Consider the following 22477-nt stretch of genomic DNA (forward strand, 5'->3'; position numbering starts at 1 on the left):
GGCTGGCCTTAAATCCTCCTGAGAGATCTTGATAAAACTTTCATGGAGGTACTCTGCATCATCTCCTGAAGCTTTCTAGGAATGGCAGCCTTATTTCTACCTCCACAGTAGGATGCTTTTCCACATCAATCAGCACTAACTTCAGCAGGCACCATTGCAGTAAATAGGCTAGCAGCGTATGGGTCCAGATGACTTTGGTGGCCTACCCTCAGGAGTGAGATATCAGTTAAAATCACCACCACCTGTGGAAAATGGTGCCAGTTATTCAGTGTCATTGCTCTATACCCACAGCGTCATGCAACTGAGCAATTCCCTCCTTATTTCCCTCACACCGGTGGGCCATTTTCACCATCACTGATGCTGTTAGTGGTGCTTGCACAAGCACTCTGAAACAGAAGTGTCAATAATCATGTCTTGTGTAAAATGTTAGGGGAGCAAGTTCTGAATCTTAATTTACACTTTCACTTTCGACTATTCTGACAATGGTACCTTTGTGTATTTTATCTGCTGCCATTGTGGCCTTGAGGATTCCCCCTCCACACCTGCAGAATGCCTAAGCCAGATGATGGGGGGAGGGGAGGACTCAGGATGACATGTTCAATGAGATCCTGCAAGGCAGGGCTGCATCAGACCATGAATAAAGTGCCTGAAGGGTGAATATTGCAGACAGCCTGGAAGGAAAAGCAGACAGAAAAAAGGCTCAGGAGTCCTAGCAGGAAAAGGAAAGAGAGATGCAGACACCAGGACATAATGGGGCTTCTCTGGTAGCAAAAACAGATGTTGCAGACTCTTGTGGACCTATAGGTTCAACAATCCCAGGCTCACTTCCCTTTGTTATCCATGGAGAGCTCCTTTGCAGCACATCCCTACCTCCCACAACACTCCAAGTGGCATCAAGAGTCGCAACCCTACCCCTACCCCTCCACACCAGGGGCCATTAAGGACAACCACAGCTTCATGTACACTGACCTGTGAAAGCCACAGTTCCTGCATGTGTAGCTAAAATGGACATGAATGTTTTTTCCCCTTGTTAAGTTCTGCTCCATTAATTTATTAAGTTTTTAGCGTATTTGCTTTTAAATTGCACAGCTTTTTTCTTTGTACTGGTTTTGTTACTCAATACACTTCTATTATTTGGAAACAATTCATATTTATTAGTTCACAACATATGCTGCAGCATGCCTAGCGGTTCTGAAAGTGCCCACTTAATTGTTACTGTACAGTGTGAGATGACTCATAGGATCATTGACAAACATGGTAATAATCGTAAAAGTACAGCAAGCACCATAAAATTAATAGATGCATTGACATTATTATATTCATAAATGTACAACAAGTACCTCACAGTTCCCAACAGGCCCCGAACAGCAGAGTCATGTAGAGCACATTATTGTGGCTTGCTGTTGAAGTGTTCTTTCAAAGCCTCCCTGAGCTATATAGCTCCAAGTTCTAATAGCCTATGTGTCTGGCTGTTCAAACTCAGCAAACAGCCACTTCACCTCCATCCCAGAAGCAACCTTTTCCCCTTTGCTTCACAGATATTATGTAGCAGACAGCTAAAACCATTGGTATTTTTTTTTTTCACTTAGATCCAATCTTGTGAGTAAATACCGCCAGCGTCCCTTCAGTCTACCAAAAGTGCATTCAACTGTCATTCTGTACCCACTGAGCTGGTAGCTGAATCTTTCCTTGGTATTGTTGAGGTGGTGGGTGTATGGCTTCATGAGCCAGGGGAGCAAGGGGTAGATTGGGTCCCACAGGGTCACTATTGGCATTTCAACGTCACTAGTGGTAAACTACTGTTTGGGAAAGAAAGTCCCTGCTAGTAGCTTTCTGTGTTCTTACAGATGCGTACATCATGTGCCTTCCCTTACCAGTCAACACTAGCATTGGTGAAGCTTCCTCAGTGATCCATCAAACCTTGCATAACCATAGAAAAACAAATGTACTCTGTGGCAAGATGTTTCTGGTGCCAAAATAGGGATATATGTGCTGTCTATAACCCAACCACAGTTCAGGAACTCCACTGGTGCAAATCCATCCACTATGTCTTTCACATGGTTGAGAGTCATATTCCTGTCTAGCAGGATACTATTAATGGATACTATTAATGGCCCTGTGAACGTGCATGACAATGGCCCCCACAGTGGATTTTCCAACTCCAAAATGATTTTCCACTGACTGGTAGCAATCTGGTGTTGCAAGTTTCCACAGTGCAATCGCCACTCGCTTCTCCTCTGTCAGTGCAATGCTCTTTCTTCTGTCCCTGTGCTGGAAGGCTGGGGCAAGCTCAGCACACAGATCCAGAATATGGCCTTCCACATCTGAAAGTTCTGCAGCCACTTCTAGTCACCCCAGGCCTGCACTACAATGCGATCCCAGCAGTCAATGTTTTTCTCAGGCCCAGAAGTGCCACTCCACCATCTGCAGCTGCTCCATGAATGCCACCAACAACCCTGAATTGATTCGTCCTCCAAGAAATTGTCATGTTTGCCAGTGATTCGGTGGTTCTTGCGGCTCTGCAAATACTGGAAGATTGTGTGTCCTGTTCTTGCAATGCTTATGACAATAGTGCAGAGCTGTGCAGGCTCCATGCGTCTGTCAGAGTTAGGGGACAGTGACAAGTGCCAAGTGGGTTCATGAGATTTTTTATCAAGGCACAAAATTATGTGATATAGATAGCATTATGGGATGGAATCAGTTGCATGCTGGAAGTTGATAGACTTGCTCTCAGTCATTCCATGCAAATTGTTTCTTTCCCCACCGTGCATTGCTAAAACTTCCCAAAAGACAGTGCACTGGATGGCAGCAGGTTGCATGCTGGATACCTGGCCAGGGTGCACCATTCTGTGCATTGACACAAGTGCTCTTGGTAAGCACATGCAGCACTGATGCAAGGAGCCAAGCAGGACATTCACAAGGGATAACTTCTGTGGCTTTAGGCCAACATAACTTGTGGCAGAAAAAATTTGTGGTTTACACATGGCCTAACAGACCTCCATTTCTTTTTATTTCCCAGGGATGATACTTTTGGAAATATTTGGGAGAGCCATGCTGATCTCATTGATGTTTGTGCTTTGTCATTACAACGTACATTGTCATTATTATGACAATGTACGTTGTAATGAGGGAGCCCTGAGTCATGTATTCTTCCTAAATGGCATCAAGTGATCTCTATTCATACTTATTCCTCCCCTTCTTTTACCCCATCCTCTTGTTCTTCATCCTCCTTATTTTCTTCCTTTCCCTTCCTTTTACCCTCTTTCTCTTTTTCCCCATTTCACCTAACACATTGTTTCGTGCTCCATAATTTCTGTATTCTCGGTCATCTTTATTTCACCTCCCACCGCTATTCTTCCCCTTTGTCTCCATCTGTTTTCTTCTCTTCCTGTTTTCCAATTTTCTCTCCTGCATTTCCTAAAACATAAGACACTTTCAGAGGTACATAGTTAGATACATCTATTACAGCCACAAGAGTCAAATTTCAATGTTTTTCTCCCCACTAAATCTCAGTTCTGTGTTCATCCAGGCCACACTTGATATAGAAACAGGGTAGAGGGGAAAAGGGACTTCAAACCTTATTCTTGGCTGGCTGGGGCACTACTCTGCTCCTGGCATAAGTCAGAGCAGCTTCCATGTTGCTGTAACTTACTCTTGCTTTCCTGTGGCCCTCAGAGACTGTTCTGGCTGCTGAAAACAATCACAGTGTCCCCGCTATACTCTCATCCTCAACCCCTGTGTCAGGAACTGTGATTGGGTGGTATGGAACCATCATGCTTTGGGGAACATTTTGGTGTACCCTGTTAATTTTATTACCCTTTTGTATCTCTGGAATTGCATTAAAGGACGGTAATATAATGAAGAACCAGGTCATACGTATCTGTTTAACTTTTACAACAATTATGAGTCTAGTAGCATATGTAATGATGATGGAACCACTTGATGTTGTCCATAGGCCTCTTCAAAAGGATTAATGTCTGCCACTTGGCAGGTTTTTGAGTTTTAGAAATGGTTGATGCTTGCCAGCAGTTTACCAATTGTGCAAGGGGCTATTTCTCCACTCAAAAACATTTCTTTCTCTCTCAGCTCTCAGATATATGAGAGACTTCCAGAAATGGGTGGTTTTGAATGTTCCTTTTCTGGCCTCTCCCTTGAAATTGCTGCTGATGTTGCCTTTCTTGGCTCCATTTGGCAAATACTGTCTTTCTAATATGATTGCCATAAACATATATTGTAGTGCCAAATTGTTAGGGCCCATAATCTTCATCATGTTATTTCTGTATCATGGGTTACCTTCCTTATATTCCATTTTATCTCAAAAAGCCAAAAGACCCTATTTTCTCTCAGTTTAGTTATTGTGGATCAAAAATTGGCATTGGACAAGCAATTTGCCTTAGTCAAAAATACCTTTTGGGTTGAGGCTTTTGGCAAGTCATTTGTTGGGAAAGCAGTACTATACAATGCCCTTCAACCTACCAGATGTGCTACTTTGGAAAAGGTTGGGTCCTTGCCAAAATGCGGTTTGTTGCCCACCACTTCCTATCGTTTTTATTTGGTACCTTTAGAAATGGCCTAAATAGCCCCTCCTTTTGTGTTATATATATATATATATAACACAATCATTTTTAATTATTTTCCTCTCCCCATTGGATTTGCTTGTGTATCTCAAAATGCTGAATGATAACTGTAACCCCACACCTATATTGAGTTCCACAATTATATGCACTCTCACCTCAGCACACTCAGAGGCTAATCCTTGTGCATATAAATACTAATTTCTTCTTGTCTGTACAGAAGAGAACAGAAAATATGCAGTTTAAAATGTTATTTTTTATTTTATTAATAGTGAAAGCAGTAACTTAACTCTGCCTATAAACTGTGTGTGACCAATTTCTATTAAACTCTTCCTGACTGCACTTTCACTAGGATAAAGTGTTTTCTGATTTCTCGGAGGGCCCTGGTTTCATTAAGGGTGGGAACTCGTTAAAGCAGTAATGAAGCCCATACGAGCTGATATTCAAGAAGGGGAAATGCCCTAAATTCAATTTCAGTAGCTCTATCGAGAGCTATTTTCATTCTGATGTTTATAAGAATGTCAATTAACCTAGAGATGAGGACACACGTGGAGGAATAACTATGAAGTAGATATCATTTCAACACACACTGGAGCCAGCTAGCTGGATCTAATCCTGCTGTACAGCAGCATGATTTACATAAGAAGCTAGCATGTGTTGCCTAATTTAGTTTTCAAACCTCTTAGCAATGTATATGCTTTATCTTTTAGGCAGTGTGGGACAAGACTGGTCAGGGCTGCAAGAAAATGAAAAGAAGAGAAGCACTGCTAGCATACTGTATATCAACTCGATTTCTTGACAGCTTAAGAAAACGCTGATCATTTAGCATCAATTTGATCATAAAAAATAATCCTTCCTGAATAAAGGCAAAACTCCACAATTTGATACCAGTGGTGTCATATCTAGAACCTTTTCACCTAGCCAGTAATGGGGGGGGGGGGAATCACTGACAAGAAAGGTGCCAATTGAAGAGCCAGGCACACCATATTTTTAAAAGGTTACAATTAATGTCCAGCATGCTGCTATCTTTAATGAAAAGAGTTCCGTGTCAGACCAGAAATACTGCCTTAAGGAATATTTCTCCTCAGAGCATCAGGCTGGCCAGATGTCACTTGGCAGGTGGATCTACAATAGAAGGATAAAAGCAGCAGTGTGTGTATATTGGTACTTTTGCTTTTAAATGATGAGCAATGCATTTACTTTTAGCAAATGTAAAGTAAAAACATGCACATCTTGTCTGTATTCATTTGATAAGACAGCCTACCTGTTGAGTCATCTTTCCTCTTCCCTCAGCCCCAAATAACTTATTTTGCAAGGAGTTTTACAGTGCACACAGTATACAAAGCTGTCATTTGACTAACTTGGAGGCTACTTTTACTGGAAAAACAATTTGTTTGCCTTTACCATGTTGCAATTCCTAACAACTCATTTTCTTTTCCTTTCCTCATTTGTTCCATTAGTGCTACGGGATGACTTTCGCCAAAACCCTACCGATGTTGTTGTGGCAGCTGGAGAACCTGCTATTCTGGAGTGCCAGCCTCCTCGAGGACATCCTGAGCCCACAATCTACTGGAAGAAAGATAAAATCCGTATTGACGACAGGGAAGAGAGAATTAGTGTAAGTCCTACCAAAATGCCATTGATAGATAATTGTCCCCAATGTTTTTAAAAAGTATATTTCTCCTTGAATTTGAATGAGCACTGAATAATTTACATAGCTGTATCCACAAAGATATAAACCCCTGTCATTCAATTGGCTCCATGAGGGGAAATTCTTGTGCTTATATGAAACTTCACTGAAGTTACTGGGACACTAGGCAAACATTGGGTGTCCATATGCAGTTCTGACTGTAGGACTGAGGACGTAAGTATTCGTATTGGGCCTGCACCACACCCCCACTAGCCCCACAACTGAACACCTTGGAACTCTGGAACTGGAGCAGAATTTCACAGATTGTTTCTACAATGGGCCAAACCAAACCCTCCAGCACTAACCTTTCAAGAAGATAAAAATGTGCACCTCAGGTCTATCTCTAGTCATAGGGAGACCTGGTATCAAAGTCTACAGTTAAGATTGTCTAATATCTTCTACTAAAATAAGCTGTTGACTTCACAGAACTTTAACTAATCAGGAAGCAATTATTTTATGCTATCTGTCTATAGGCTGAATATTTTGAAAAGTTTAATCATAAATGGATCAGCTGTTGCTAAGAACAAGGTTAGGAAAAAATCCATCATTTTGTCCATGTTAAAAAGAATTGTTACAACTATTTCTATTAATAACTCTTCTATGCTTTGGAGTTGCCCAGATGTCAGGGATGTATCTTTGCCTTCCCTCTGAAAAGCTATCCAAATTTGTCCAGCAAAAAGCTTCTGAAAAATACTAGTTTGCACATGCTCAGGAGAAATTTGTTATCGCTTGGCAGCAAAATTCTCTGAACATTCCATCTTCTATTGGGCATGCTCCAGTGTGTTAGTGACCAGAGGATGTGGAGGAGAACAAGGAGACAGCCTGACTTGAATGCAAAGGAGTGAGAAGTAGGGGAAAGTGGGGAGAGGAAGGAACTGGTTGGGGTAATAGGGAGGAGGCATCGATAGATACCAGGGACAGGAACAATAGGTTGTAAAAGAGCTGAGGGGGACAGAGATGGGAATGAATCAGGGTCGTGTCATGAAGAAGGCTGTTATCTGTAAAACCCTTGCACAGGCCACCTTAATACTGGCCTTTCCTAAATTTTGAATAGTTGGCTTTGCAACCTTAGTATTCCTTTAACATGGTTATTTTATACATAATACATTTTGAACTTGTTCAGTGCTGGTATAATTGATATAATTGATACAATGGTGGCCTTTGGAAACTTGATTGCGTTTGATGTGTAAGGATTTTCAGTTAAATGATCTGAATATATGTACTAATCAAGGTGTTGTGGGCCAGACTGTCTGCACTAAGTTCTGCTCAAACTGGGGGGAGGAAGGAAGAGTAACAGGGCACTTACTACACTTCCCTGCATCTCAGGTTATAGTGGCTCCAGCCCTGACTTAAGTTGAAGCAACCTATTGGCTACTCTAACTTATAACAGCTACCTATGGTCCCAAAGAGTACATACATTTTCTGGGAATTTGCAGCGCTGAGCTGTGGCCTTTCTTCTAATCAACCTGATCATTCTCTTCCTTAATATGTCCCCTGTGCTGGAGTTGAGATGAGGCTGATATAGAAGTCAGAGGAATTCTCAGTTGGGCATCTGTAGGTTGATTCCATCCCATTTGCACCAGTAAGAAATAAAGAGAAAATCTGGCCTTGTAAGTACAGAGAGTACAAGGGAATACTACAGATTCTGAGATCAATTTGCTGTAGGTAAAACTGGCTTCCTTTTAAAGTGCCACTACAGTACGGTAGGCTTACAAATTTGTATACTATAAATAGTGTACCAGATGCAGCATATATCACCAAAGAAAGGTAGCAAGAAATGTAATTGTTCTGAAATATAAGGGCATCATACAAAAACAAAAAATTGAGACAAGACCAGAAGTAGGGTCAAATATACTTCAGAAGAACCTACTAGCAAATTAGTATTGGTATTGTTCAATACCAAATAGATGGGCTGATAACCCTTAAACAACAAAAGTCAAGGCTTAAAAAACAAAAGACCCCCCCACCCCCACCATATTTGAGATCTTTGCAATCTAAGAGCCTCCCTTTATTTTTGATTGTTTATGTAAATTAAAATGTCTTTTCTTTGCTTCAAACAGATACGAGGTGGGAAACTAATGATCTCAAACACGAGGAAAAGTGATGCTGGCATGTACACTTGTGTTGGTACCAACATGGTTGGCGAACGAGACAGCGATCCAGCAGAGCTGACTGTCTTTGGTAAAACTACTTCCTCGGCTTTTGTTTTGTTTTTACTACACATGTAAAACATTGAATTGATCTAGCTGAATAGCCAAAGCAGGTGACAAAGTCAGGGTAACAAAAGACAGAGTAACTGCTAATTTACAGGCTACATTTCACAATTTTCCATGAAGCACAAGTTTCAAGGGTTACATGTTATAAGTTAGGAGCTGGGATGAAGCAGTCATTTTTTGTGAGTGCATAGTTTAAATCTAATTGGAGGTCCTTGATGAAATTCATAAACTCAGAAACCTTAATCCAGTAGATAATGCTTTCCTCCACAAAATTACCGAGTCTAATTGAGCCACTTTTAATACAGTATCTGCTTAGCAGAGACTTGGACCAACGTAGACCGTTTAAATAATTTCTTATTCCCAGAGGGTTCTGAGATCAAAGCACAGCACACAGGAGCTGGATCAACTGTACAAAGTCTTTAGATAAAAATATCTATATAGTTAAGAAGCTGATCTCATGAGTTTATCACATTTTACTTTAAAATGGCACCAACCCCCATTACCCATGTCCACCCTTCATCCTTTAAGTCACAAGCATCAATTCGGTTCTTGATACTGCTGAATTAATTAAAAGCTAATAAGGTAATTGGATGATGGAGTTTTCAAACTGTAATGACTCGAGCAAGGAATCAACCAGGTCATTTTGCCCTACCAGGAGATTATGGAGGGAGAATACAGAAGTGAATTTACAGTTGTATCCATCTGACTAACAACTGGACAAGAAACAAGGTTGTAAAATCCTGCTGGGGCAAACACTGCAGTGGTAATATTTCTGTCTACCATTAACAGTGTTTCTGTATATACCACTTAAGAGGTCTTGGACGGACAAAATTAAAAAAACCCCGCTAATATTTGCTCATGTTAGAGTCTCTTAAAATAACATGGGGACTCCAAGGCATACCACTTCAGTAAGTCTTCCAAAATAGAACACCCATAGAGAATACCAATTTACAAGCTGCATCTTTGTCTGATGGTATGGCTCGAGTTTTGTATTGTGGAATATACATTCCTAATTTAAATATCTCTTATCTAATATCATCCTCATTTCCTTTTTCCAATGCCAAGTTTGGGTTGAGTTGAGGTTATAAGCAGATTCCATACACATTTGTTTAGAGCCACCATTTGAGACTGTTGGGGTGTTGCCTGGGTGATTTTATATACCATGTGATCCCACCTTCTCCTTGGACAGCCACAGCCTCTCTCACCCTACTCTCTCCCATAGAGAACAATTTTAGGTAATTGGCATGGGGTCATTCTAGCAACATGGCCAATCTGGTGCCCTTTGATGATTGTAGTGACTCACTGCACTTTCAGACTTCTGTGGATGTTGTCATTTCTTAATCTATCTAGTCTCGTCATGCCTATGATATGGTGCAGGCACCTCATTTCAAACATTTGCCGCTTTTGCTGCAGGTGCTTTGTCAGAACCCATGTTTTGGAACTGAAAAATAATGTGTACACAATGAGTGCTGGATATGATCTGGTTTTAACTGTCATGGATACAGATTTAAGGTTCCAAATATTTTTATTCAGGCATGCGAACGTTCTACTGGCAGCAGCTATCTGGTTATCAATGTCATCTTCATGTTGACGTGTTAATCCAAGTAGCAGCAGCTGTCTACTTCTTCAATGTCTACACCATTAACGAATAACTTTGCCTGTTTCTTGATTTTTGATGTTACCAGTAGCCTTGTCTTCTATTCATTCATTTTTAATCCTTATTCTCTGGCTCTTGTGCACAGCTTAATTGTTGCTTATTGGTTGCATTTCTCCTGAGACACTGTCATTACAATGTTGTCTGCAAGGTCAAGGTGATTGATAATTTGCCCCGATATCCTGCAGCCTCCATCAATGTTACTAAGAAAGTTGGACAAAATATTTTCTCTGTTTAGAGCAAAAAGTATCGGACTGAGTATTAATCTCTGTTTTGACTCCAGTTTTCACTTCAAACCACTCTGTCAGCTCTCCATTAACCCTTACTGCATACCAAGCAAGGCTACACATACTCTGCAATACTTGAGTAAGCTTGCTGCTAGCATTGTACCCCTTGAGTACTTTGCACAAAGCCTTTCAGTTGACAGAGTCAAATGCTTTCTTAAAGGTAAGGAATGTGCAAAACAGAGGTTCATTGAACCTGGTGTGTCTCGTCAAGATTTTACCAAAAACAACTGTCTGATTTGTGGTGGAGTGCTCAGGTCTAGAGCCAGTGTGTGACTCAGAAAGGATTTCCTCTGCTCTTCTTTTCATTCAGCTGAGAATCAATCTACAGGATACCATGCTAGGAATAATCATAAGACTTATTCCTTGGTAGTTATTGCAATCAATCAGATGACCTTTCTTTAAAGAGTTGGTACAATGATTGAGCACAGTCAGATTTCAGGGACTTCACCCTTTGCCCAAATTATGTTAAATAGTTTGTAATGGAGCATGACCGTGCCTCTCCACCATGCTTTAACACTTCAGGTAGTACGCTTTGTGGACCAGGGGCCTTGTTGTTTTACAGGGGCCTCATTGCACCTTTAATTTCTGCTTCCATTATGTGTTCTTCATTGTTGCCTTTGTAGCTGATGGTCTCAAGGACATCTGGGTCAACTTGACTATTCAGGTGGAGTAGCTGATGAAAATGTTCTTTCCATCTTTTGAGCTGATCTTTCATCACGTAGCTGACTTGTTGCAGGTGTTAACTTCTGTAATAGTTTTTTCAAGCTCCATGTCTTCTCTCTCAAGCCATTGTAGTTTTTCAAGCTCTTTGTCTTCTCTCTTAAGCCATTCTTTCTCAGTTTTTTTTCACGATTCATTTTAGTTCCCTGTTGATCTATTTGTTTTTCTGCTCAGTAAAATCTTCAGCTTTCCAATGTTCTTGATATGTTTTTCTTTTTTGATGGATTTTTGATCTCTCCTGTGACCCACTTTTTCCTTTTTGGATACAACCTCATCTTTAAAACCTCCTCACTTGTTGCATGATTGATGGTTTTTTGCTCTGCCCAGACTTGTTCTATTGTTGTGTCATCTAGGTTTAAATGAAGGGCAAAATGTCCACCAATGATATTCTGAAAGGGTACCTTAGTGTCTGTATTTTTTCAAAACTTTGATATTATAAACTGTCTTGGCTATTTTTGAAAATTTTGAAATATGAAGTTTGATCACTGCTTGATGGTCTGAGTTTGCATTCAGACTTCTGTAGACCCTAATACACTTGTTTTCCAGCATTGTCTTACTAAGATGAAGTTGATCATGTTTTCTGTAATACCATCATTAGAAATCCAAGTTTCTTTATGGAATTGCCTGTGCTGAAATGCTAAGTTTCTTATAAACAAGTTGTTAGATTGCTTCAGTTCTGCACTATTATCACCTCTCATTTCTTGATCCTATTTCTTCTTTTCCCCTGGTGTTCTCTCAGGCCATGTTATCACGCCCAGTCTTGGCAATAAAACCCTTCATTACAAGCAGATTTCTAGACGGGGTTCGTGAAAACTCTGCTTGAAGATAATTGTAAACTTGGTTTGTGGCCCTGTTTGTCTTATCTAATGTGGTATACAATGTTATTGGTCTTCGCACATACACACAGATCAAGATTTGTTTCTCCATTTTAGACAAAGTGTGAGCATGAAAAGGGTTCCCTTTAGTTAAGTTCCATGACTACCTGTGGATTTGCCATGGTGCAGTATTACAGGACTGTAAACTACCATTCTGCTTACTGCATCGACGAAGCATGAAAGCACATAACTTTTTTAAATGCTACTTTTGCACCTTGCAAGAAATACCAATATTGGATTATAGTTTCCATTACAATTAGCACATCAACATTATTTTATATTATTATATAATATTAGAGATTGAGAGAGAGAGAGAGAGAGAGAGAGAGAGAGAGAGAGAGAGAGGACTGCTCTTCTTCATTACTTTGAGTACTAGTAATTTGTGGTCACGATCCCTGTAGATACTAAACAGATTGAAGTTCAAATCTACAAAGCTCTACAATTCCCGTAACTCGTTAAAGGAATTAAATACTAGGGATAAAATTATGTGAAAAATACATTTAAATTCCTATACTGCAAAGGCATGACAAGTATTAGGTTTGCCTTAATATTCAAACTTTTATGTAGTCAATTACAATAGTCTGAAAATTTGCTACAGGATATAAGCATAGCAGTCAACCAGTAAAGTACATTCTATGCCTGTCTTCCTAGTACTGTATAAAGGCAATGGTAAATGACATTAGCAGTTTTGATCCCACATAATTGAATTAGTCTATATAAGGAAATCTGTTCTTAGAAGTCCCTTGCTGTCCACATTTTTCCAGCAGGCCAATATATTCAAAGTTCGATGCTGAAAGTTAGGCATGTTTAGATGCCTAAATATGGATTGCCTGATTGAGTTGGTTTAAAAATGTTGGCTTTGATACTTAAAATACATCCAGGACAGGAAATGAATCTGCCTTTACTGGGAAATTAAAAGGATTTATTAATGTTACTGGCAAATATACAGCAAGTACTGATTATGGTATGGAAAAGTTCATTAATCAGATGATTAACCACCCTTCTCCCCTTTTAAAGAAGCCCCAATCCAAAACAAAAAGAAAAAGAAAACCCTATGGCAAGCTTTAGTGCATGTGGCTACCCTACTAGGAAATAGGATAGTTCCATACTACATTTTCAGAAATCAGTTGTAGCTTATTTTGGGCTCTGAAAGTTTTTCTATAATACCTTTTGTGTGTCACTCCTGATAGTTTTCAGGTTCCCTGTGCAGTTAATTTAGCTTGAGGCAATACCTCTGGAAAAACTGAATCCACATGGTGGTGACCAGTGGCTTGATGGGAACATCAAGGATGTCTGGGATTTTAAAAACAAAAGCCCGTAAACCCAACACCTTAAATAAAGCAATAAATGAAAACACAATAAAAGGGATAGTAAAAGAATGAGAGGAGAAGAGAAAAGATGGCAAGAAGGGGATGTGGTTAGGTTGCAGTATTCAGAACCCTCCCACGGAGATGCACAAGTATTACTGAATAATATTCAGAAATATCCCCATTAGAACTGTTCTCAAAACAAGCGTTACATTTTTCCATCTATTTATAAAACTGATATTTTTGTGTGCCTTTATGAAATCACTCCACAACAGCATTTTCAATTTTTGAGGTAAAAACAGGGATTTTGTCCTCCCTAGTCAAATCCTGAATCTTCTGGAAGCAGAAATTGTCCAACTTTTCACAGTAGCATTTGATAAATGTAACCAGTTATGTAAGCAGCACATCCCAAAATTAGTCCTGTTCTTTGAGTGGTGACACCAGAACAGCATTAGGTTTTGGCAGTCCTCTCTTTCAAGGGTCACTGCTTGCTTGGGTCTTCTGAGGCTCCCAGGTATTATCTCATAGCAGAGCAACAAGAGAGCAAGAATACTGTCACAGAATCTAGGATCAGTGGATGACCAGTTAAACAAATTTCAATCACAAAAGGCAGCATGCTACTTAATTTTATTATGGATTCATTCCCCCCCCCCACTAAATTCTAAAGACCAAATTCAGAAGTGTAAGTGGTATAAATTAGTCTGATTTAAATTGTGCCCAGGTCTGAACAGGCCAGATCAAAATTGACTTAAAAGGCACCTTTGCCCCCTCACTCCATTCCTGTGCTGAGCAGAGCTCAGCATGATGGAGAATGTAGCCAGACAATCGTGCGCTCAGTTGTGCTCTGTTAGCAGTTAGGCTTGCATACAGCCACTTATACCCTCTCACAGTCTGAAGAACCAGAAGGTATATGTTAAGTATCATAGAAACTACTATTCTCACGGTCTTCTGTCAATTGCTTCTCTTCCTACACTCCTCTCATCAAAGATCTCAGCCTGAGTTGCTCCTTGTCACTATCTTGGACTCTAAGGGTCCGATTCATTGATGATGCATAAGGATGCATATGCTGTATGTGGTGTGAATAAGTTGTCATTAAATCTAAGGGACTCATCTGAAGCTCATTCATTGGCAGTCTTTCCATTTACTTCAGGAGGCTTTTTCTCAGGCCCTGAGAAAGTCAAAGTAATTAAAGACTTTGAGAGGGAATTTAAGTTGGTGAAGCACAACTAGAGAGGGTGCTAGAAGGAGGTAAGTTATGCCACTTAGATTCCTCTAAGACAGACCCATCTCTGAATTCAGCCTTTTATTTTAAGCTATATGAACTTTGTTATTGAGTCAGCATGAGATAAGGAAGTGTCTTTGTTAGAAAGACATTGCCTGGTCAACAGCCGTAGGGACAGAATTTGAGTTGCCCATTAAGGATTACACTGTATTTGGAAAAGAAATACCCCTGGAAGAAGGAACTTTACTGAAGATATGAGATCCCAATTTTCTCCTTCTTATAGCCCTTGAGTCAGCACTAATTTCTGTGGCTACAAGATGGACTTTACTAAAGTATTCTGACAATTCTCTATATATCAAGTGTTCATTAATTGGGAAGAACGTCCTAAATACAGAACCACCAGCTTTTGTCATCATATTTTCACTTGCTCACTCAGCATACACTAAGAACCTTTTAAAACATAGCATGACCCACACTCATCCTTTCATCTCCTATGGCCTCATTTTTGGCAATGAGAGCTTTGAGGCTATTAGGGTGGAAAGTAATCCAAATCATGCTACAATTAACAAAATATTCACTCCATTGGCTGAGATCGGGAAAAAAAATGCCTCTAATGTTCTTCCTTTGCGTCAATATCTCTAGGTGAAAAAGCAGATTTCCCCCCCCCCCCACTTGCAATATTTTTTTTTAAAAAGCATCTTAAACAGGTTTGTCATGCTTCTTACTAGAAGATGAAAACACAGTAAAAATTATTTTCTTTCCAATAAAGAAAGAGAAAACAGTTTTAAATTTAAGTAGAGGACACGTTACATCCCTTACTCCAGCAATTGTCTTGGCAGAAAAAGATATTAAGGCATTTAGGACTGCTTTTATTAGATTTTGACTTCCCATACATGATCATCTAACTTTTTTAAGGGGCTTATAGAGGGCAGTAACACATATCTGAGGGCCATCAGGGCCTCTCTAATGGACTGCAGTATACAAGTAGTTAGTTAAATGAAGGAAATTAAGTACTGGGTGTCACATTCCAGGGTGCAATCCAGACCAGTGAGAGGGTGTGTCCCCTCTGCCCTACAACCTTGAGTGCCTCACAATGCTTTGTTGTAGCTTTCAACTTGGGTTCCTCACAATCAGCCTGCCAGCCAGCAGGTCACACCATGAATGTCTGTGTGTGGCTACAGCCCTGGTCCAGCAACTTTGACCCAGCAGCCTGTTGGCAGCACAGCAGCCACACTCTGGCTTCCAACAGACTTGGTTACTACTTGAAGGATGACCCCATCACACTCCTACTCCCAAATTTGCACCCCAAAACATGTGTTCTGCACTGTCGAGCCCTCTCCTGGAGAGTTCAGATATTTTAGGTCCATTGCTTCTGTAAGGCAAAAATATCCAACGTGTTGCTACTTTAACTGGAGTTACCAAGCCATTCACAACACTGGATTGGTTTTGATTAAAGAATAAAACACATTTATTTAACAACAAAGACATAACTTTTAAATGAGTACAAGTACAAGGTGCTAAAGTCAGAAATGGTTACAAGAGAAATAAAGATAAACCACTTTCTAATAGCTAAAACTTAACAGACTAGACTCGGTTCAAGATAAAATTCTCACCGCACACTCCCAGCAACAGGACTGACCAAATTTCAGGTCAGGATCTCTCCCAAAGTAAAATGGTAGCTTCCTTTTTTGTCTTAGGTGACAAAGAAGGAGGGAGAGATACATGGGCTGTTTTTGTTCCTCACCTTTATAGTCCAGTCAACCTCTGAAATGGATTTTCCTGAGTGTGAGCCCTAGATAATGTTGATTCCCACTGTGAGGTTGGAGTCACTGATTCTCATGGTGAAAGAGGTTCCAGGTTGCTGTTTGCTAAAATGTAGATCGATCTGTTACTGCCTCTCTTCTTTGCCAAAGAATGGCCACTTGACAGGTTATTGCCCATTAACTTGGATGACACCTGACTAGAGGTGCCAGTTTGTCTTTTGGCTTTGAGAAACAGGTTTATCCAGTCCCCAGACTTGTCTGTTAACCCCATTTCAGTCATAATTTCAGCTTATGTTCATAACTTTACATATAATGTTGCTACATACATCTCACCATGATACTATTGGCTCAGTAAGTTGTTAGTTTTCAAATGATACTTCACAAGACATATTTGTACAAAGATTATTACAGTCGTGTTTAGGATGTGAATGTAGGGTGCATTCAGTCGAGTACTGAATCGTTAGTAGGGCTCTACCAAATTCATGGCCATGAAAAACATGTCACAGACTGTGAAATCTGGTCTCAGAATTAAGAGTGGCAATACTGTGACCTTCCCAAAATAACATTGTGACACCCCTGCAACTCCCTTTTTGGGTCAGGACCCCCAGTTTGAGAAACGCTGGTCTCCCCCGTGAAATCTGATCTTTTGTTTGCTATTACCCAATACTATGCAGATTTCACAGGGGAGACCAGCTTCTTTATGGGTCAGGACCCCTACTATTACAACACCATGAAATTTAAGATTTAAATGGCTGAAATAATGACATTTACAATTCTTAAAATCCTATGACCTTGACATTGGCCAAAATGATCCGTGAATTTGGTAGGGCCCTAATAATTGATCTTCCTCCTCCAAAGAAAGAACAGGATTCTCCTTCTTATCTGGGTAGGATCAGTTCTGTAGGCTTTTGCCTCAAGTGCTGCAGCATATTGTAGGTGTCTACCTGGTTTTCTGGTTACATTAACAAGTCACTTTTATAACTGCAAGCAAAATTTTTTCTGAAGTTATAAAGGTCACACTAGTAATAGTACAACTAGCTGACATGACATATAACCATGACCTACTTTATAGTCCTCTTCAAAGAGTATTCATCTGCAAAGCATAGCTTGGGCAATGGGCACTTTATTTACTCAGCTCAAGCTTTTAAAATGGCTACATTAAAAATTTTATATGTGGCTGTGATTTTAATTTATCACCCTTTCCTGCTATTTTCTCAGATATATTGTGTTCTGAATATTGTTGACAGAATTACAATGTTTAATGACAGGTTTCAGAGTAGCAGCCGTGTTAGTCTGTATTCGCAAAAAGAACAGGAGTACTTGTGGCACCTTAGAGACTAACAAATTTATTTGAGCATAAGCTTTCGTTTAATTATACCACTAGACTTTATTTATGCCCAAAGCTTTAAAAAAAAGTCATATTTTCCAAAGTTCTGATCTGAAACTGGATTTGACTTGCCTGTGTGAGAAACATATTTTATTTATCATGCACTGGCAAGCACCGTTCTGTCTCCTGAGAGATTAATATTGTAAGCAAGTTATGCAGGTGATTCAAATCCAGTTAAACTCACATAAAGGATGTTATTTGCATTGCCAATGGCATTCACTCTGATCACTCTATAGCTGTATAATTAGCTATTGGACATACTCAGGGGCCTGTCTGAGTGATACAAAATGCAGAAAACAACAAAAGAAAAAACTTGTTTTTTTCTCTCATTCGCACTATGCAAAATGCAGAGATGATGGCAAAATGGAAATAACAGCTATTGTAATTTGAATGTCCTTGATAACTGTGCTCTGCACTTATGCAGTTATTTATTTTCCAGCAAGTTCTTAACAGTTGTGGAAAATATCCAATTCTGAGATGCTGCAATAGGCACCGACTTTCTAATGTGCCTCCCCAGGCCCCGCCACCACTCTACCCCTTCCCGAAGGCCTCACCCCCACCCTGCCTCTTCCTGCTCCCACACCGCGTCTGCCCCCACTTCTTCCTTGCCTCTCCCTGCCCTGCCCCATGCCACACCCTCTCTCCTCCCCCCAGCGCCTCCTGCCTGCTGCGGAACAGCTGATCCATGGCAGATGGGAGGCGCTGGGGGGGAGGAGGAGGAGGAGGCACTGATTGGGGGAGCTGCCAGGGGCTGTTCTGCACCCACCTTTTTTTTTTCGTGGGTGCCCCGGGGCTGGTGTAAAAGAGCCCCATTAACTTTTTATCGCAGTTGGTGGGAGCCGCTGACCATCCCAACTTATCTACACTGGGTGGCTTATATTCAGTTTCAGTTTCTTAGTCCTTGCAAAGGGGCCCCTGCCCATTGTGGGCCTTCTTATGGCTCTTCTGATAAGGGATCAAAAGGAAAATAGTGCACCTGGGAATAACTTCTTCCAGAGCCAACTCAAAGTGGAAAAGTTCAACAGTACCTTCTGTCTCAGTAGCAGTTTTCTACGAGTCCTTCTACCTGGATAGCTGAATCAGACTCACTCTGTCAGGCTTACCCTGGGAGTTCAATGCATTCCCTGTAGTGGTGGGCGTTGTGATCTCCTGGATGGGAGTTTCTATTGCAGATTCAGGAGCTGCTCCAACTGTTTCCTGCTCAGGGTGATATCTCCCCCTGGCTGACTACAGTTTCCTCTCTAGCCCCATACACAGAATATTTCTGGTGCCTTCCTCATGAGTGTTGATTCTATACCCTGTCAGGGCTGGTCTAGGTTGACATGGTCCTGCCTCAGCCCAGGGAACTGGACTTGATGACTTCTTGAGTTTCTTTTCAGCCCTACATTTTTCTGATTCTGTGAATCTTTGTCTGGGCAGCTCCTTGTATGTGGTAGGTTGGCAATCTACTCCACCTCTTAGCAGATTACTGATCCTGGTGCACTCGCCCTACTCTGTGGCATGGTGCAGAGGGGGAGGGCAGTGACCCCACTTCCCTGCCCCATTTTCCGATTCTCATTTCCCACAAACTGTCTGTACGCTACCCAGAGTGCAGGGAATGCAACTGTAACTTTGTGTGCCGATTGTGAAATTAGCAAGAATGGGATGTTTTTTGCTTGCCCCCTTTGACCCTGCATGACTGCTCACAATGTAGCCATAGATTTAGTATTTCATAGCCTGATATTGCATATTTGGAACTAGAGTAGATGCAGTTAAAATATTTGTTCTCTTTCTTAAGCTACTTTTTCTGTGGCAGCTGATTATGTAGTTTTGCTGCTCCTGTGGCATACAGTTTTTTATGTTTCATGCGGAATCTGTTGTGGCAACCACTGACTTTCCTTCCTTGTTCTCAACTGTTGAGTGTATCTGTGCCCATTCTCATTAATCACAACATCATCAATTCATTTATATCTATACCTGTAATATTTTAATGTAGTCAACCCAACTTACTATATATCATTTTAAAATCTCTTTCAAGAACGACCCACGTTTCTCAGGAGACCAATTAACCAAGTGGTTCTGGAGGAAGAGGCAATAGAATTCCGATGTCAGGTCCAGGGGGATCCCCAGCCAACAGTCCGGTGGAAGAAAGATGATGTAGATTTGCCAAGAGGAAGGTAAGAGTAACCATTCTTGTTCTCATTGTCAGTCTCTCCTCTCTGGTTAACCCTGATTGCTTTGTTCTCTAGTGTAAAACCCTAGAAAGCAGATATAATAGGTAATCAAGTTTATTGCCTGTTGTTCAAATTACCCTATCAAATATGCTCCTGATCTGGTGAACTAAGGAAAACCAGTTGGGGTATGATCACCCATGGAAGAGGGTCTTGGGGAGAAGAGTGGTGGAGAGTTATTTTGTCAACATGGGCATTCACTCCACTTGAAGAACATATCTGATGAGCCCCCAGAAACAATAATAAGTACTTTAGAAAGCTGATATTCCAGAAAATAACTTACAGATGCTCTATAGGGGGCAAACAGACCAGAGTGCTTACATACCACTTGGAAACAGTAGTTGGAAGGCATAAAAATAAGGTAGGCTGGAAGGGTTTGCTGGCTCTTATCCAGTCTTACACAATGGTTTGAGGCTAGAAAGTAATTCTGTCTTTTCTGGAATATTTTGGAAAGAAAGAGACAAAATGCCAGAAGTAGAGAAAAGAAAGTTAAGAGGGCTCAGTCATTAGTAACAGATGTCCTGGCAGGAAGAAAGGCAGGAAGCCACTAACACAACAGACTTAGTTTAACTTGAAAAACATATTTCCCCAGTGAAAGTGGAAAATAAGGCAACACCTTGAGAAGGTAGTTATTAATAGAGAGGTGAATGTTTGTACAATAATTTCAAGTGCTAGAACTGTAGAGGACTGAGCAAATGATGAAGGAGAAAACTCCAGCTGTGAACACATTAAGGTTGTTCCCACTGAAATTAATTGCAAAGCTCTCATTGGTCTCACTGGGAGGAGAATCAGCAGGAGCAGTCGTATTCAACAACCAAACTTTTCTCCTTACCTGACCAAGCACAAACAAAAGCAGTGTTCATATTTCCAGCAATGGTAAAATGTTTGGTCGTGACATGTTGTTGTCGATATACAAGCAGAAATAACATTAAAGGGAGTTTGCATTCATCATCTAGCCCCTTGTTCATCTCCCACATAAACAATATACTGTGTCATACTCATGATATTGTCTTTGCTCGTACTTCTAGAAATGTTCTATATATAGACAGGTAAAGTGACATGAAAAATAGCACAGAAACATGTGCTGGTATTTCATTGTCGAGTGCCGAGTCAATAGAATAATACTCTCTCCTGAAAATGGACATTTGATTGTATTAAGCGGTTTGTTTTTTTCTGAAGTATCAGTAAATGAATGTCTGGGGTTTTTTTTTCTGCGGCTCGCTCCATTATGCCTCATATGAGCTTGCGTTTTGAAAAGATGTTGTGAAAGAACATTTTGTTTGACATGTGGTAAACTTTACTTATCCCCACCCCGACTTCCCCTTGGTAGACTGAAGGCCTCTTAACACCTTCCTTTGTTGACCAAAAGTGACTGTCAACAGGGACTCTGACCGTGCCTGCACTATGAGCCAGGAGTCTCGTTTCCCTGCTCGTGTATACACCCTTGCGGGAGCTCAGTGAGAGCTAGCGCGGGTAGAAATAGAAGTGTAGCTGTGGTGCTAGCACGGGCAATGGCAGCATGGCACGCTTGAGCTGTGCAGAGTAGACGCGCTGCTGAAACGGATGGGGAAATACTCCGCGCAGCTAAGCTGCGCCTGCACTTCTGCTGCCCTTGCTACCGCAGCTACACTGCCACTTATGCTTGCACTAGCGGTCATCAAGTTACTGCGTGTATGTGCCTGTGAGCAGGGGAGTCACAACCTTAGCTCACAGAGTGGGTGTAGCCTTTGCAGGCCTCAGTTTTCCTGTGCTTCAATTTCTGGGCGCTTAACTTAAGATAACTTCAAGGGTCCTGATTTTTAGAAAATGCTCAGCAACCACCATCTGAAAATCAGACCCCATTAAGATGTCTGAAATGGGGTACTCAAAAAAACCATACTGCAAAGGATCTACTACAAACATACCACTCTTTCTTCCTGGATGCGTACATATTAATCCAAAGATTTTGCTGCTCTCGGTTTGGAGGGTCTGACCAATCTATTGCTCCTTCATGATCTACTTTTGACTCATACCCCACCAGTAGAAAAATGCTGATCTTGTTGCTTTAACTGCTAAGTTTGATAAAGATTTCAGGCTAACAAAGAACTCCTATCTTATGGATTTTTAAATATTTAATGTTTGGATTTTCTTTTTTCACCAAATAATAATAATAATAATTAAGGAGTTCTTTTAAAAATGTGTTAACTGGAATTTGTTTCTTCCTGTAATGTTCCTACTAGTGATGTATTGTGACATCAAAACTAATGTAATGATAATACATCTTGAATTTGGGTATACTGTAATACATTTGCATCTAATGTGATAAGACTGATATTTTAGGAACTGATCCTGCAAACACTGTTGCCAAATGTAGCATTTACTGTTGTGCACAGGTCCACTGAAGTCAGTTGTAGCAATTCATGGTGGCAACAATACTCTAAGTAATATTTGCAAGATTGGGTTTTTAATTCCTCCGACCACCCAAAAAAATTAATAAAATGACAAAAAACAGAACAGGACAAATAACCCTAAATTCATTACTCATGCTGAACTTACCATTTGAATAGGATGCATTTTTATAGCTATTAAAATA

General features: G+C 40.6%; 1 protein-coding gene across 1 annotated transcript in view; it reads left to right on the top strand.

Annotated features, from left to right (window-relative positions):
* The window catches only part of ROBO2 (roundabout guidance receptor 2), a 554839-nt gene that overhangs the window by 366675 nt on the left and 165687 nt on the right, over positions 1 to 22477 (top strand). The window contains exons 2-4 of the mRNA XM_077815319.1: positions 6035 to 6192; positions 8325 to 8445; positions 19713 to 19851. Of these exons, the coding sequence (XP_077671445.1) occupies positions 6035 to 6192; positions 8325 to 8445; positions 19713 to 19851 (418 nt within the window). The remainder of the gene's footprint in view (positions 1 to 6034; positions 6193 to 8324; positions 8446 to 19712; positions 19852 to 22477) is intronic.

Source organism: Eretmochelys imbricata, chromosome 1 (assembly GCF_965152235.1).
Source record: "Eretmochelys imbricata isolate rEreImb1 chromosome 1, rEreImb1.hap1, whole genome shotgun sequence".
Lineage (NCBI taxonomy): Eukaryota > Metazoa > Chordata > Testudines > Cheloniidae > Eretmochelys > Eretmochelys imbricata.